General features: G+C 58.8%; 1 protein-coding gene across 4 annotated transcripts in view; it reads right to left on the bottom strand.

Moving 5' to 3' along the window:
- The window catches only part of EPHA2 (EPH receptor A2), a 34,044-nt gene extending 25,902 nt beyond the window's left edge, over nucleotides 1–8,142 (bottom strand). Inside the window, exon 1 of one of the 4 annotated variants that reach the window (XM_070252663.1) lies at nucleotides 6,918–8,142. Coding sequence is in view for 2 of the 4 variants with exons in the window: in XM_001488739.6 (XP_001488789.1) it covers nucleotides 1,339–1,423 (85 nt within the window). In the remaining 2 variants the exon portion in view is untranslated. Of the gene's footprint in view, nucleotides 1–1,338; nucleotides 1,603–6,917 lie in introns of those variants that run through there. The other 3 variants (XM_023635697.2, XM_001488739.6, XM_023635696.2) reach the window with 3 other exon arrangements.
- Nucleotides 8,143–13,351: the final 5,209 nt, after the last annotated feature.

Here is a 13,351-nt window from a genome sequence, read left to right as displayed (position 1 = left end):
ACCCCCCTTCTCTCCAACCACAGTTCCCCAGGCAGGGGGAGGACCAAAAGCTGGGAGGCAGGTATTGAGGGTCACAGGAATCCCTGCCACCCACTCCTATAAATTGGGCTCAGGAGCCCTGACTGACCCAGGCACGGGACAGGATGCCACCCCCTTCCCCCCACAAGAGCTCCAGCTCTGGCTCTTTTCCAACCAACTTGGAATCGCAAATCCTCCGACCCCAGTTTTGGGGGTGGAAAAAAAGGACAAGGCTCCAGGAAACTTCTCTCCCGGCAGGGCTTCCTCCCCACTTCCCCCTGGCGGAGCCTGCGGAAGCCTCGCTCTGCCCAGGCAGCGGGGAAAACTTGTTCTCACTGTTGGAAACTGAAGCCGGCCTCGACTGGGTGGACAGGAAGGTCCTCGGCCAAGGGCAGGAGCCCCCATCCTCTCTGCGACCCTAGCTGAGGGGCAACGCCCCCATCCCCACACCCGCCCCGCCCAGGGCAAAGTCTGCGGTGGCCCCTTCCCAGCGCTCACCCAGCGCGGCTCCGGGAGCGCTGGGGCGGGGGCGGGTGATTCAGTCCCCCACCCCCGGGTGCCCGGACTCCCTGGTGGCCCTAGGGTGACGGCTCCACACCTCGGAAGGCCGCGCCCCCACCTGCCACATTTCCTAGTTCTGAGTCACCCCTTGCTCAGAATTCTAGGCTTCGGTCCTTCCTGTCCGCACTCGCGGCCCCGAACCTGCCCCCCGAGCCTGGGAAAGCGGGGGGAAGGAGGGAAGGCTGTGCGTGGGCAGACTGACCCGAAACTCCCCCGGTACTCTCCTCCAGGACTAGAGGCAAAGAAGGGCGCGGAGAAAATCTCAGGAAGCAGGGGCTTCCGCAGGGGGCTCCCACAGGCCGAAGAGCCCCCTCCCCAAAATGAGGGGCCTCCCCAGAAATGCCTTCTCTGCTAAATCGGGCCAAACGCGTTAGCGAATTCGGTCACCAAGAAGCTGAGCCCGCGGAAGGTCCCCCAGACACCCCCTTCTCCTAGGGACTCCCGCGCCCCGCGCCGGGACGCGTTCCTGAAACCGCCGCCCGGGCTGCAACCGCATGGCCCGCGCCGCGTCCCCTTCTCGACGGCCTCCGAGCCGCGCGCGACCGGGCCGCAACCCCTTAGTCACCAGAGGCCCTATAACCCTGGGTGGGGGTCCCAGATTCGTCCCGATCGCCGCCCTCCCGACCCCAGGGTGCCGGGACTGGGCGGCGCCAGGTCGGTTTCCAAAGTCGCGCGCGTCAAGGCGCGCGGGCTCCGGGAGGCGCGGGGCTCCGGGGGTCGGGCCGCCGGGGCCGGGGCGGGCGCCGCGCGCACACTCACCTTCCTTGCCCTGCGCGGCGGCGGCCGCGGCCAGCAAGCAGCCCAACAGCAGCGCGAGGCCGGCGCGGGGCGCCCGACGCTCCATGCCGCGCTCCTGGCTCCCCGCCGACCCTCCGCGCCCGGCTCCCGCACGCCCGCAGCCCGCACGCCGGCCTCGGTGTCCCGCTCCCGCCTGCTGCCCGCGCGCAACTTCGGTCCCTCCTGCCCCGAGTCCTTAATGGAAGTTGGGTGAGAACCAGCTCGTGTTCATTCATGCCCCGCGCTGACGTCACCGAAGCCACGCCCTCAGGAATGTCTTTAAAGGGGCCGGGCTGACACCGGGAGGCGACGGGAAGTCCCGAGGGGTTTGGGGAGGACCGTGGGGCCCCCCAGGCCTTCTCAAGTTTGAGCGCCTCAAAGCACCAGCGCCCCCAGGGCTAGTCCCCAGATCTCCGAGCGGGGATCCTCGGCCCAGACGTGTGGAAGGTTTTGCACCGCACCGAGCCATCCTCACTCTCACCCTTTGCTCAAGTTGGCCTGAAGGCCTGGGCTGAAATGGGCTAGGGGACCGAGAAGCAGTTGCCTCCTTAGTAGCAGGGCTAGGAGGGGAGCCCCGAGATAGACCCGGATGCCCCTCTTCCTGGGACCTCTGAAGGGTGCTCCAAACCTTGGAGGCTGAAGAGAGCATCTCTGCTCAGGGTCCTCTAAGAATATTGTGATCCAAGAGCAGCCACCTCTAGGAATGAGTCAGACATGCACTATCTCATTTAATTCTCATCTGGGACGTAGGTGTCATTATCCCCATTTTACAGAAGAGGAAACTGAGGCTCCAAGAGCCTAAACAACATGCCCAAAGGTTGCATAGCTGGAAGATAGAGCCAGGATTTGAATCTGGGGAGTCTCTGCATTAACCACTGCTCTGTACTGGGGAAGGGTGGGCCAGCGGCTGCTGCAGAGCACCCCATCCACCAGTCCGCGTGGAGGAATCGCTGGGTATGTTTGACACTCAAGAGGACACCTGCCTCCCACCTGCCCCTTCAGGGGGCCTGTCCCCACGGGTTCCTCAGACATGAGCTCATCTCCCCTCCTGACGGAAGTGACTGGCGTTAGTGAAACCAGCAGGAAGCATCCTCTCACCGGCTGCCCTGGCCACCCACAGCAGCCTGTTGCCCAATCACCCTTTGGCCAGTCCAGGAGGAGCAGCTGGAGCAGCTGATTTCCTGGGAAGCTCCAGCCTACCTCTACCCACTTTCTTCTCTCTGACCCCATCCTCCCCTGGACTCCTCTGGACCTGCTCGCTCAATGCCACGCTGGGCTACCCCAGTTCCCGGGCCCTCCCTGCTAGAGGTGGACATCTTGGCCTCTCAGCCTTGGCGCCTCCCCTTGGGAAGCGGGTCCAGACATCTCCCCCAGAGGGGGGGAGGGTTAATTACAGGTGTTGGGGCAGTGTAATTAAAGCCTTTGACCAAGAGGATGGGAGGAGAGCCTTGGTCTTCCGAGAGTGTATGAGTGTGCAAGTGTCCATGACAGTGAGTGTGTGTGAGATTGTGTTTGAATGTGGGTATGTGTGGACATGAGAGGATTTGTGTATGAGTGTGTGTGAGAGTGTGCAAGCATGTGTGGGTTGTTGGTGTGTGTGCATGTGTGTGTGAGCATGTGGAGACGTGCGAGGATTTGCGTGTGAGTGTGAGTGTGCTGTACTTGGCAGTGGTCGAGAACATCGGCTGTGGAGTCAGCCTATGTGTTTTTGGACATTTCACCTCTTTGAGCCTCAGCTTACTCACCTGGAAGATGCATAAACCAACTTCGGAGGGTTAGCATGAAGATCACAGAAGGTCACACATATAAACCACATAGGCTGTGACTACGGATCACACTCTTTAAATCTCAGCCGTCATCACAGCTGCGTGCAGTGTGGCCAGAGGAAGCAGCATCTGTGGCAGGCGATGTGCACAGTGGTGTGCACGTGGTGTGCACAGGGTGCCTCAGACGGCACATTGGGAGTCTGTGTGTGTGTGTGTGTGTGTGTGTGTGTGGAGTACGTGGTAGGGAGAGTGTTTTGCATGTTGTGTTGGACCCTCAGGGCTATGGACAGTGTGGTGAGTGTAAGACTTCATATGTGTTGTATGTAAGACCCTGTCTTACATGTGTGTTACATGCCATTTGCAGGCTGTATGTTGGATATGTCACAGAAGATATGCTCCAGGAGTGCAGAGATGTTTGTAGAAAACAGACAGTATGTGACACAGCATATGTAGTCAGCAAACCTTTGCCGAATCAATGAAGGAATTGAATGAATGAACTAATGAGTCCGTGAAGGTGCTGGCAAGTTCCATGTTGCATGAAAGTCTCTGTGTGTTGTGTTGGTTGGTCCTTTGCGTGGCATGTGTGGGTTTCCATGCACGGCCACGCAAGGCTGGACCCCACACACAGGGGTGCGAGCAGGCCCCGCTGGCTGTGAGCTGTGTGCCCGGAGGAACGTGCCCCGCTGGGGAGTGAGAACACGAGCTGGGTGCCGCTGTCTATGACATGTGTCATGGGCAGAGGCCTGTGGGAAAGGGCGGGGTGTGAGGTGGCAGGAGGATGTGGGGTGGGGACAGCTCCTTGGTCTTTACTCACTCACCTGATGACACGCCCTTCCCTCTCAGTCCTTCCCGCTCTGAGTGACTGGATCCCGAGAAGGAAAGCTCTTCAGTGAGTCTTAAAAAGCAGCCCCGAAAGGTGGTATTTATAGTGACATAATCAGCCCTAATGGAGAGGGAATTACCCCATAAAGGCCCCAAAAAGCCCTCAGGGCCTGAGTGCCACTGAAGCAAGCGAGGCTTCCGGTCCAGGCAGGTGGAGCCTGAATGTGTTTGTGTGTGCGGCTGCCCGGGCCTCAACTGCTCATCCCCACCTCCAGCTCCCAGCCTGCTCCGGGCTCACCTGTGTTAGGACTTGGCCTGGGGGCTGGGGGCCAAGAGACAAGCAAGGTAAACATCAAGGCAATAGTTTCAGCTGCCTCTCCTTCCATCTGTGCCCACCTCTGGCCAAGAGCGTCAGAAAAAATCACTGCAGCCAACACTTACAAAGTGCCTACTACGTGCCAGGCCCAGTTCCCATCGCTTCACCTGTCCTGACCCCCTCAATTCTCATTATACCCCCAGCAGGTGGGCACTATTACTGTCCTCGTCTTGCAGAGGAGCCGATGTGCTGGTCAGAGCTGGAGCCGGTGTTCTAGCCCAGGCCCTGGAGCCGGCACGCACCCTCACAGGGGCCCCTCTCATCCTGCCTCTTGAAGGGCAGGAATGGGCCTGGAATGACGTGCCCACTCTCTGCTGGCAGAGACTTCAAGGTCAGTCTTCTGAAGCCTCCAGGGACCAGGCCCCTCCTTGAGCTCCTGGAGCCCCCATACTCCATGCTCCCTGGACCCTAGCTTCAGCCAGCGGACCGTGTTCTTGTCTTCCCAGCCTCTGAACTGTCTCCCCACTAGGCTGTATGCTCCGGAGGCAGGAGAGGACTCTGACGCCCCTCGGCTTTCCTGGCACCAGCCTGAACAGGGCCCTGCCCGCGGGAGTCACTCCAAGATGCTCACATTTGATGGTGACACTCTCAGTCTCTGCCCTCCATTCCTTTCAATTCACATTTCTTGATGGCCTACTATGTGCCAGGCCACTTTCACCTACATGAAGTCATTTAATCCTCTCAGTAGCCCTGGAAGGAAGAGCCAATGTTGTCCCCATTTTTGCAGATGAAGAAAGTGAGGCTCAGAGAGGAAAACCGACTTGCCTAAAGTTACCCAGCTAGTCCACGGCAGAGCGGGAACTAAAAAGTCAAGTGTGTCTCCCCCCAGAGTCCTGCCCACCTGCTCGTTTGGAACACCTCAAGGCTTTTCACGCCGGCCTGCCTTTGTCCAAGCCGGATCCTCTCCCTGGATGCCCTCTCCACCTCAGCGACTACTACTCAGTGGAGCAACACAGAAGGAACACAGAGCCCCAAATGCAGGAGGGTGCCTGGTCTATAGTACCAGCCCAAGACAGCTTTGGTGGGTGAAGGAGTGAATAAGTGAATGAAGGAATGAATGGTGAGTCCAGCAGGCCTGGATTGTGCCCCTCAACCAGCTGCATGGCCTTGGGCAAGCTTTGTAAACTCAGCTGGCTTGTCTGTAAAATGGGCACGATAATAAAGGTTGCCACGCTTCGGGCTGCGGCTGGGATTAAATGAGATTATGTGTGTAAAACCCTTAGCACAGGGTCTGGCACACTGTCAGTGTGTGTTAAATCTTAGCTATTGTACCTTCACAATCAAGGCACTTCTGAAAAGCTGGCTGAGCTCCCCGGGGCCAAATAAATAATTTCACCCTGGAACAGACCTCAGATCTCACACTGTTACAATCACTTTCTCACCGTCCGCTCCCCCTTCAGGCAGGGAGCTCCTTCAGGGACAGAGGCCCAGTTTGATTCCATCTTGCCAAGCCCAGGGGGAGCCTGGCATACAGTAGGCACTCAGCAAATGTTTGTGGCTTGCACACACACGTGGGTATTAGCGCCCCAGCTTTCTCAAAAGGACACGTCCCCCAGTCGCAGCCGCCAAAGGGGACTCGAGGTTCAGCTTTTCAGGTGAGGTTCCTGCGGCGAACCTGCCTGAGCAGCAGTTCTGCCGAGCTCCCCCCTCCAGGGAGGCGGTTTGGGGTTGGGAAGAGAGGGACTTAAATGTGGGCTCCCGCATTTTGAGGGGGCAGCGTGGGAGGAAGCTCCCCCCTAATTGCGGGGCTTCCCCCACCCCCAGAGCTGGGTTAGAGGCTGTGCCGCTTCCTTTGGGGCTTGCTCAAGCTTCCTGGGACCCTTTGAAGTGGGTTCCAGGCAAATCCTGCCCGCGGGGCCTGGATGCGGGGCGGAGCCTCCGGATGGGGCGGGGCCTCAGCCTGGGCCCGCCCATGGCGGGGGCTCCACCGCCCGGGTCGCTGGGACGCCTTCTGCCCACACCCCGCCTGGATTCAGAGACCCCTGCCTCCCGCCCCTGGCTCCCGGTTGTCACCCCTCCTTCCTCTTGGCCTTTCCTTCCCCATCTGGCCGTATCCTCTGCTCCCAAACTCAGCGTAGACCCCGCCCCGGAAGCCTTCCGTGAGCACCGCGACCACTCGCCTCTCTTCCTTCTGGGAGAGCCAGTCTTTAACCAGGTGTTTTAAAATTCAACGTAACAGCAGTGCCCACGTGTGGAGCCCCGATGATGCGCCTGCCCCAGCTAGGAGCTCTGCAGCAACACCGCATCTCACGCACACAAGCACCTCGAGAAGTGGGGATTCTGCTCCCGTTTTACAGCGGAGAACGTGGAGGTTCAGAGAAGTCAGAGTCACTTGCTCAAAGTCAGGAGCCCGAAGGGGCAGAAGCATCTCCAAAGCCCGTGCTCGGAGCCTCCCCCGCCCCAGCTGCCCTTGCTCATGCGTGGAGAACTAGCCACCGCACATCCAGGCAATGGAATCCTTGGAGATAAAGTCCAACCTCTGTATTCTACAAGGGAGGAAACTGAGGCCCACAGAGGGGAGAGGACCTGCTGGAGGTCACCGAGGCAATGTGAAGACTAGAACCCTGGCCTCCTGACTCCCAGCTCAGGGCTCTTACCTTCTCAGTTAGTCACTTCTCTTGTGTCATCGCAGCACCCAAAGGCTGTCAGCTGCATGGAAGGTGCCTCCTCCCGATCTTTGGCATAAGCGAATCTGGAATATAAAAAGAGGGCAGGCCTGCCCCAGGGCTTTTGCACTTACTGTTCTCTCTAACTGGATCACTCCCGCCCCTCTCAGCTTTCAGGGCTGGTTCCCTCACCACCTTCAGATCCCTGCTTGAAGCTCAGCTTATCTGTGATACTTTGCCTGACCACTGTATTTAAAATAGCAACACCTCACCCCTCCACTCCCCATCCCTCTTCCTTGCTATATTTTTCTTCATTGCACTTAACCACCAGCTGCCATGCCAGATTCTCCATATTATTGTTTATTTTTCTATTGTCTGTCTTCCCCCACCTGTGTGTAAGCTCCAAGAGGCCAGGGTTTCTGCCTGCTTGTTCGTGGTGTTCCTCCCCCAACAGTCTGGCACACAGCTTTGTTGAATGAATGGGGAAGCTGGGGGCTTCCCACCAGAGCAGTCATGGGAACTCTCCCAGTATGATCTGGGCAGGTTACTTCCCCCTCTTTCCCTCATTTTCCTCATCAGGACATGGGGAGCTTGCAGTGGCTGCCCCTCCTAGAGAGGTGTGAAGGTAGCACAAGTTACCATATGCCAAGCACAGAGCTCAGCGTCATGCCCAGAGTCCCAGGATGATCTCTCGAGATGACAAGTCATGGGGGACTCTCACTGCTGCAGAAGGTGGGGCGCCCGGGGCCCCCACAAAGTGGCCTTACTTGAGTTCCAGGATCCTCCACTGTGGCTGTGGGTGTTCTCACCTGCCAGATGCTTTTCCTACATCATCTTATTTCTTCATCACAGCAGACCTGTGAGCAGCATCTTCCCATTTCACAGACAGGGAAACTGAGGCTTAGACAGATGAAGTGACCAGTGCGAAGTCACACAAGAGCAAAGCTAGGGTTCGAATCTAAGCCCATCGGGCTCTGTGGCCCCGAGTGCGACTTGGCTAAGGGCGTGGCCTCCAAGATCACTCCTGTCTTTTCTCCAGCCTGGTCTCCTCCCTGCTGTGCTCTCACAGTCCAGCCTGACAACCAGGGTCCCCTGGGCAGATGTGGGGGGATCGGGCCAGAGGTGGCGAGGGGCTGAGGGCTCACGTCTGGCTTCCCACAGCCACCAGCATTTACTGTGAGACCCGGATGAGGCGCTTCACCTCTCAGAGCTTCTGTTTGCTCCTCAGTCAAGTGGGGACAAAAATAGCACAATACTCACCTTGTGAGGGAGCCATGAAAGAAAGTGTGAGAAACTCTTGGCACAGGGCCTGGCACATGGCAAGGCCTCCGTAAATGTCAGCTGTGATTATTTTTATCACTGACACCATATTTGGGGACCCGGGCTGGCACAGTACCTGCCAGGTACCACCTCCCTTCCTGAGCTCTGATGGTCCAGTGGCCCGCCTGGTTGCCTGGTGGAGGCTCAGAAGGCCGGGGGGGGGGGGGGGTTTGTTTTCTGCCTCTGAGAACCTCCAGGCCTGCCCCAGCCCCTTCTCCTCCAGCAGGCGCTGACAAGCACACAGGCCCCCTTCCAGCCATGCTCCCTGGATGCAGTCCCTGAGGGAAGGGCGAGACCCCACACTCCAGGCCCCTATGCCCAGACCCATCACCAGGCCTGCGCCCTCACAAGTCTACACACACACTGGGAAGTGCTGCAAACACAGCCACAGCCCCAACACCGCACATGCCTGTGTACACACACACACACACACACACACACACACACGCACATGTCCAGGCATGCAGGTCTCGAGGGTTCCTACCCCATCCCACCCCTGCCCCTCCTTCCTGTCCTGTCTCCCTCCAATCTGTCTATCCATCTCCATCAACTCGCCCCAGCAGGGCCCGGTCACTCCTTCCCAGCTCCCCTCTCCATCCACCCACCCGTCCATCCACAAGTCCGTCCGTCTGTCTGTAGCCAGCCCAGCAGTGAGCAGTCCAGCCTCACCCAGTCCTATGCATCGTCTCTGCCCCAACTTCCCAGCAAGACCCTGTCCCTTCTCTCAGCAGGGTCTCTCATCACTCATCTACCCCTCCTACCCGTCCCTCCCCCACCCCCTCATCTGTCTCCATCTGTCAGTCTGTCTGTCCATCTATCCAGCCTTCCTTCCTTCCTTCCCCCATCAGGCCCTCTCAGCCCTCTCTGTGTCCCATCCATCACTCCCAGACAGCCCTACCCAGCCAGGTAGTCACCTTCTGGCAGCTCCTGTCTGTCTTTCTGTCCACCAGCCCATCCATCCAGCTGTCTGCCGTCCCATCCATCATGCCACAGGCCACTTGTCCACACTTGCTACCACTCACCTATCCCCTGGTTGGGCCCCCTGAGGTGCCCCTCAGCCAGCCCTAGGTAGGGGAGTGTACGTGTGTGTGTGGACACACACGTGTTGACATCTGTAGATGTCTCTGTAACCTCCAGCATGCATTGTGCTGAATCCTGCGCTGAGCAGGAGAGGACTAGGGACCTGGACGCAGCCTTGCCTTGAAGAGTGTGCACGCACGCGTGTGTGTGTGTGTGTGTGTGTGTGTGTGTATGTGTGTGTATGAAAACAGGGAGCCTTGGTGGAGGCCTGGGGGGAGGGGTTGGCTATTTTACTTGTGTGGTCTTCCTGTGCACCGTTTGCATTTTTACCATGTGCCTCAATGACCTATTCAAAAATAAATACATAATTTGAAAAAATATTCAGCCTCTATTCTTATCACCTGATTCCTTAAGAGGGGCCTAACAAGTGCCCCCAGCACCGGAAGTCTGAAATCCCTGCAGGGCCATCCAGCGCCCTCCCGCAAAGGGCACCCCACCCCCACCCCGCTCCCCCGCCTCTTCCCGCTGCTGAAAGACAAACACGGAGAGACAAGAGAGGTGGAAACTTCGGGAGAGCCCAGAAAAGCCCTGAAGGAGCCTGGCCACGTGGAAAAGAGAGAGACGGGGAGGAGGCAGGAGAGGGGAGGGCGGAGCGAGACAATAGAGCGGTCCGGAGGGGACCGGGGGGGACGCCGGGCGAGGGGGCGGGGGTCGCAGCTCCGGTCCCCTGCGGGGCGGAGCGCCCAGGGAGCGGTTCCCCTGAATTAAGGGGCCCCGGGCGGGCGGCGCTTTGTGGAGGCGGGAGGGGGCCGGGAGCAGCATCCCCCCGCGCGGCCGTCTCGCGCCCGGCCCGCCCGGCTTCCGGCCCCGCAGGTGCCGCCTTTGACGGTCGCCGCGAGCGCTTGGCTGCTGGGCCGAGCCCCTTCCCCGCTGCGAGGAACCGCCTCCGCGCCTCGTAAAAGGGGTCGGGGTCCCGCGGAGGGGCAGCCTCCGTCGCCATGGAAACAGGGGCCGTCCAGGGGCAGCGACAGGGGAGCCGGCCCGGGCGGGGCGTCCAAGGCCCGCTGCTGTCCCGGGTCGAGCCTTGAGCTGTGCGTCCGGGCGACCGGCCTCCGGGGCGCACTTGGCAGGCGGTTTGCTTGTTCTTTCCTCCGGTCCCAGCCGCCCCTCCTCCCCAAGCCGGGTCACCCCCGCCTTTAGAAGTCACCTCCTCCGGAAAGCCTTCACTACCACCTCGCCTGGCAGCCTCATTGGCGCTTCATAACAATAATAATTAATAATAATCACAGCGAGCCCTCGCTGAGCTTTATCTTTGTGCCAGGCACTGGGCTGCGGGCTTCACATCCATCATCCTTCCTCCTCATACCAACCCTGTATGCGAGGCAAAGGAGAGAACTCAAGCTGGCCTATGGTCTGCTTAAAGTCTCTTGGCTAGAAAACTGCCTCCTCCTCTGGTCTCAGTTCCCCCATCTGTAAAAAGGGGAGGTTGCACCTAGGGCTTGCCAAGGGACCAGCTAAGGGCAGGAGCTAGACCCCAGATTGGTTTGGGTTTGGGGGACTGAGTATAAAATGCTGACCTTGAAGGTCTTTATTGGGAGGTCCAGGCTCCAGTTTATCCCAGTGCCTCTGCCTCCCACCACTCCACCCACAGTGAGCCAGCCCTTGTGATCCTGAGTGGGTCTCTCTACGCCAAGCCCCCGGTGACTCCAGACATCTCTAAGGGGCCTCCCAGCTCTGCCATTCTGAAGAGTCTCAGGTCACCTCCAGAGTGACTTGCTGTACTGTCTCCCCCCTCTAAGTGGGTGCTCCTGTGGGGAGGTTGTGCCTTCCTGTTAGACTGGGCACTCCTAAGGGGCAGTACCTCTCTGCCACTTCCCCAGGTCTGTGGTCACCAGAAATGCTCAGACCTGGCTGGCCAAAGATGCTTGACCACATCTGTCCATGGACAAGCACATCCCAGGGGTCCACTCCAGCCCCTCGCCCTGCCCCTGAGATCTGGGGTCCACAGGACTGGGTTCCTGGTGAGGAAACGGCAGGCTCTGGCATGGAAACAGACAGCCCCGTCCCAGACCCTTACATGCTTCCCCAACACAGGCTCAGGAGGGGTGAAGGGGCCCAGGGACCAGCTTCCAGGCAGCAGCCACACTGGAATCATCGCCCTTCTGCTCAGAGAGCTCCGCACCTGGTGCCTCTTGAATGTGGACAACATCCTAGTGAGGTGGTTGTTTTCATGCCCATTTTATGGATGGGAAACTGAATCTGAGTCTCAAAAAGGGAAAGTCCCTTAACCAAGATCACCCCCTGAGAAGTGGCAACCCCGTTCTGTCCCCCGGCACCCTGCTGCCTCTCTCTTTCTGTGTCTCCAAGCACAGTTCATTCTGACTTGAAACTGGCTATCAGCATTTCATCTCCAGTATTGGGTGAGCATCTCGAGGGAAGGGAGGGGACAGGCTTTGGTTTGATTTTGCTTTGTTTTCAGTCTGAGGCCCCAGTGCCCAACGCAAGGCCTGGAACATAACAGATTTGTTGAATGCGCTTGATAATGTTGTTATCTTCCGTGCTCCAGGTAGTTAATCCAACCAGCATTTATGGAGCATCTGCTATGCCCCAGCCACTTCACACACATCATACCTGATATAGATCATTGTATGGAATCCACCCCTGCCCTGTGACCTCTCAGTGATTATTCGTATCCCCATTTTACAGATGAGGAAACTGAGGCTCAGAGGCAGAGCTGACGTTTGAAGCCAGATCTACATGTCTCTTACACACAATCTTCCCTCTGCCAAACTGGCATTTCCCTGGGAGAGAGGGCAAGGGAACTTGCCTGGGGACTGGCTGACTTGGGGGTCCACCTCAGAGACAGAATGCTGCTGGTGTTGGGGGTGAGGGCTCCCTTTGGGGTCCTGGGAACCCTGCCGCAGTCCCTAACTGCATATAAACATGTGTGTGCACTTGTGTGAAGGTTTACGAGCAAGGATGTGTGGGCACGTTGCATGTGAGTGAGTAGGGGTCTGAGCAGGGCACATGTGAGTACCCAGGTGAGCGTGTAGGGACACATTTGTGCCCATGTCTGCATGTCCCAGTGCAAGGGAGTGGAATGAGGGAGGGAGGTGCTAGCATAGGCAGATATTGTATATCCAGCCTGCATGCTTTTATGATCCTCGTTTTACAGGTGGAGAAACTGAGGCATAGGGAGGTGAAAGGCCCTGCTCAAAATCATACAACCAGAGTATCTGCGTGTGTGCGTCTGTGCCTGGATGCGTGTGGGTGCCTGGGCCGGCAGGGTGGGTGGGGTGGGGCGGGGTGAGAAGGGAGGGCTGCCTGCAGCTCCAACCCTGTAATAGACCCTCCCTGTCTCGCCGGGGCCTGGAGGAGCGGGCTGTAATAACTGTTTTGCACAGCGGATCCACCTCATGTCACAGCCTGAAAATGTGCCTCGGGGCCAGTCTAACAGAGTCCTCCCCTCCTCGGCCAGGACCTGACCCCAAACTGATCCCTCGTGGCTGTAGGGGTGTCTCTGAGCCCTGCCTTGCCTTCCTCACTTCTGAATTGGCCTGACCAGCCCCAGCACCAGCACGCGAAGGGCCTGGGCTCCAGCAGTCCTGCTAGGTCGGGGCTGTGCCTGCCGGCCTCCACCCTCAGATTCTGAACCCCCCCAAGGGAAGGGGGCAGCCTCCCGCAGATGGGGAGGCTTCTCCAGGGATGGGGCGTGTGTTCTCTCAGTTCTCTTGGCAGAATGGAGATGTCCCCAGGGCAGAGGCTGTGCCTTCCCCATCACACTGGGACCTCTGCCCAGCCCATCAGCTCTAGGATGCACACCTCATGGGGAGGCCCACAGACGCTGCCTCTCTCAGCCTTGGTCCCCCCAATCATTGCCATCTGTTCGAGTCCCCTCCCTCCAATCCTGAGAGAGGAGGGAGCCAGGGCAGGGGGCAGCAGGTCCTCCGACCTGCAGTGAGGCCTCCAGCAGGGGGACAAAACTGCCAGGCAGGCTGGGAAGCTGACCCACTGGCCCTCTCCCACCCCACCCCCCAGCCCTGTCTCCCATGGACTTTGACCAGCGCTTCCTTCTCTTATCAAAA

This window comes from Equus caballus, chromosome 2 (assembly GCF_041296265.1).
Source record: "Equus caballus isolate H_3958 breed thoroughbred chromosome 2, TB-T2T, whole genome shotgun sequence".
Classification (NCBI taxonomy): Eukaryota; Metazoa; Chordata; class Mammalia; order Perissodactyla; family Equidae; genus Equus; species Equus caballus.
Note: the sequence above shows the minus strand (reverse complement) of the source record. Positions and strands in the feature narration are given on the sequence as shown.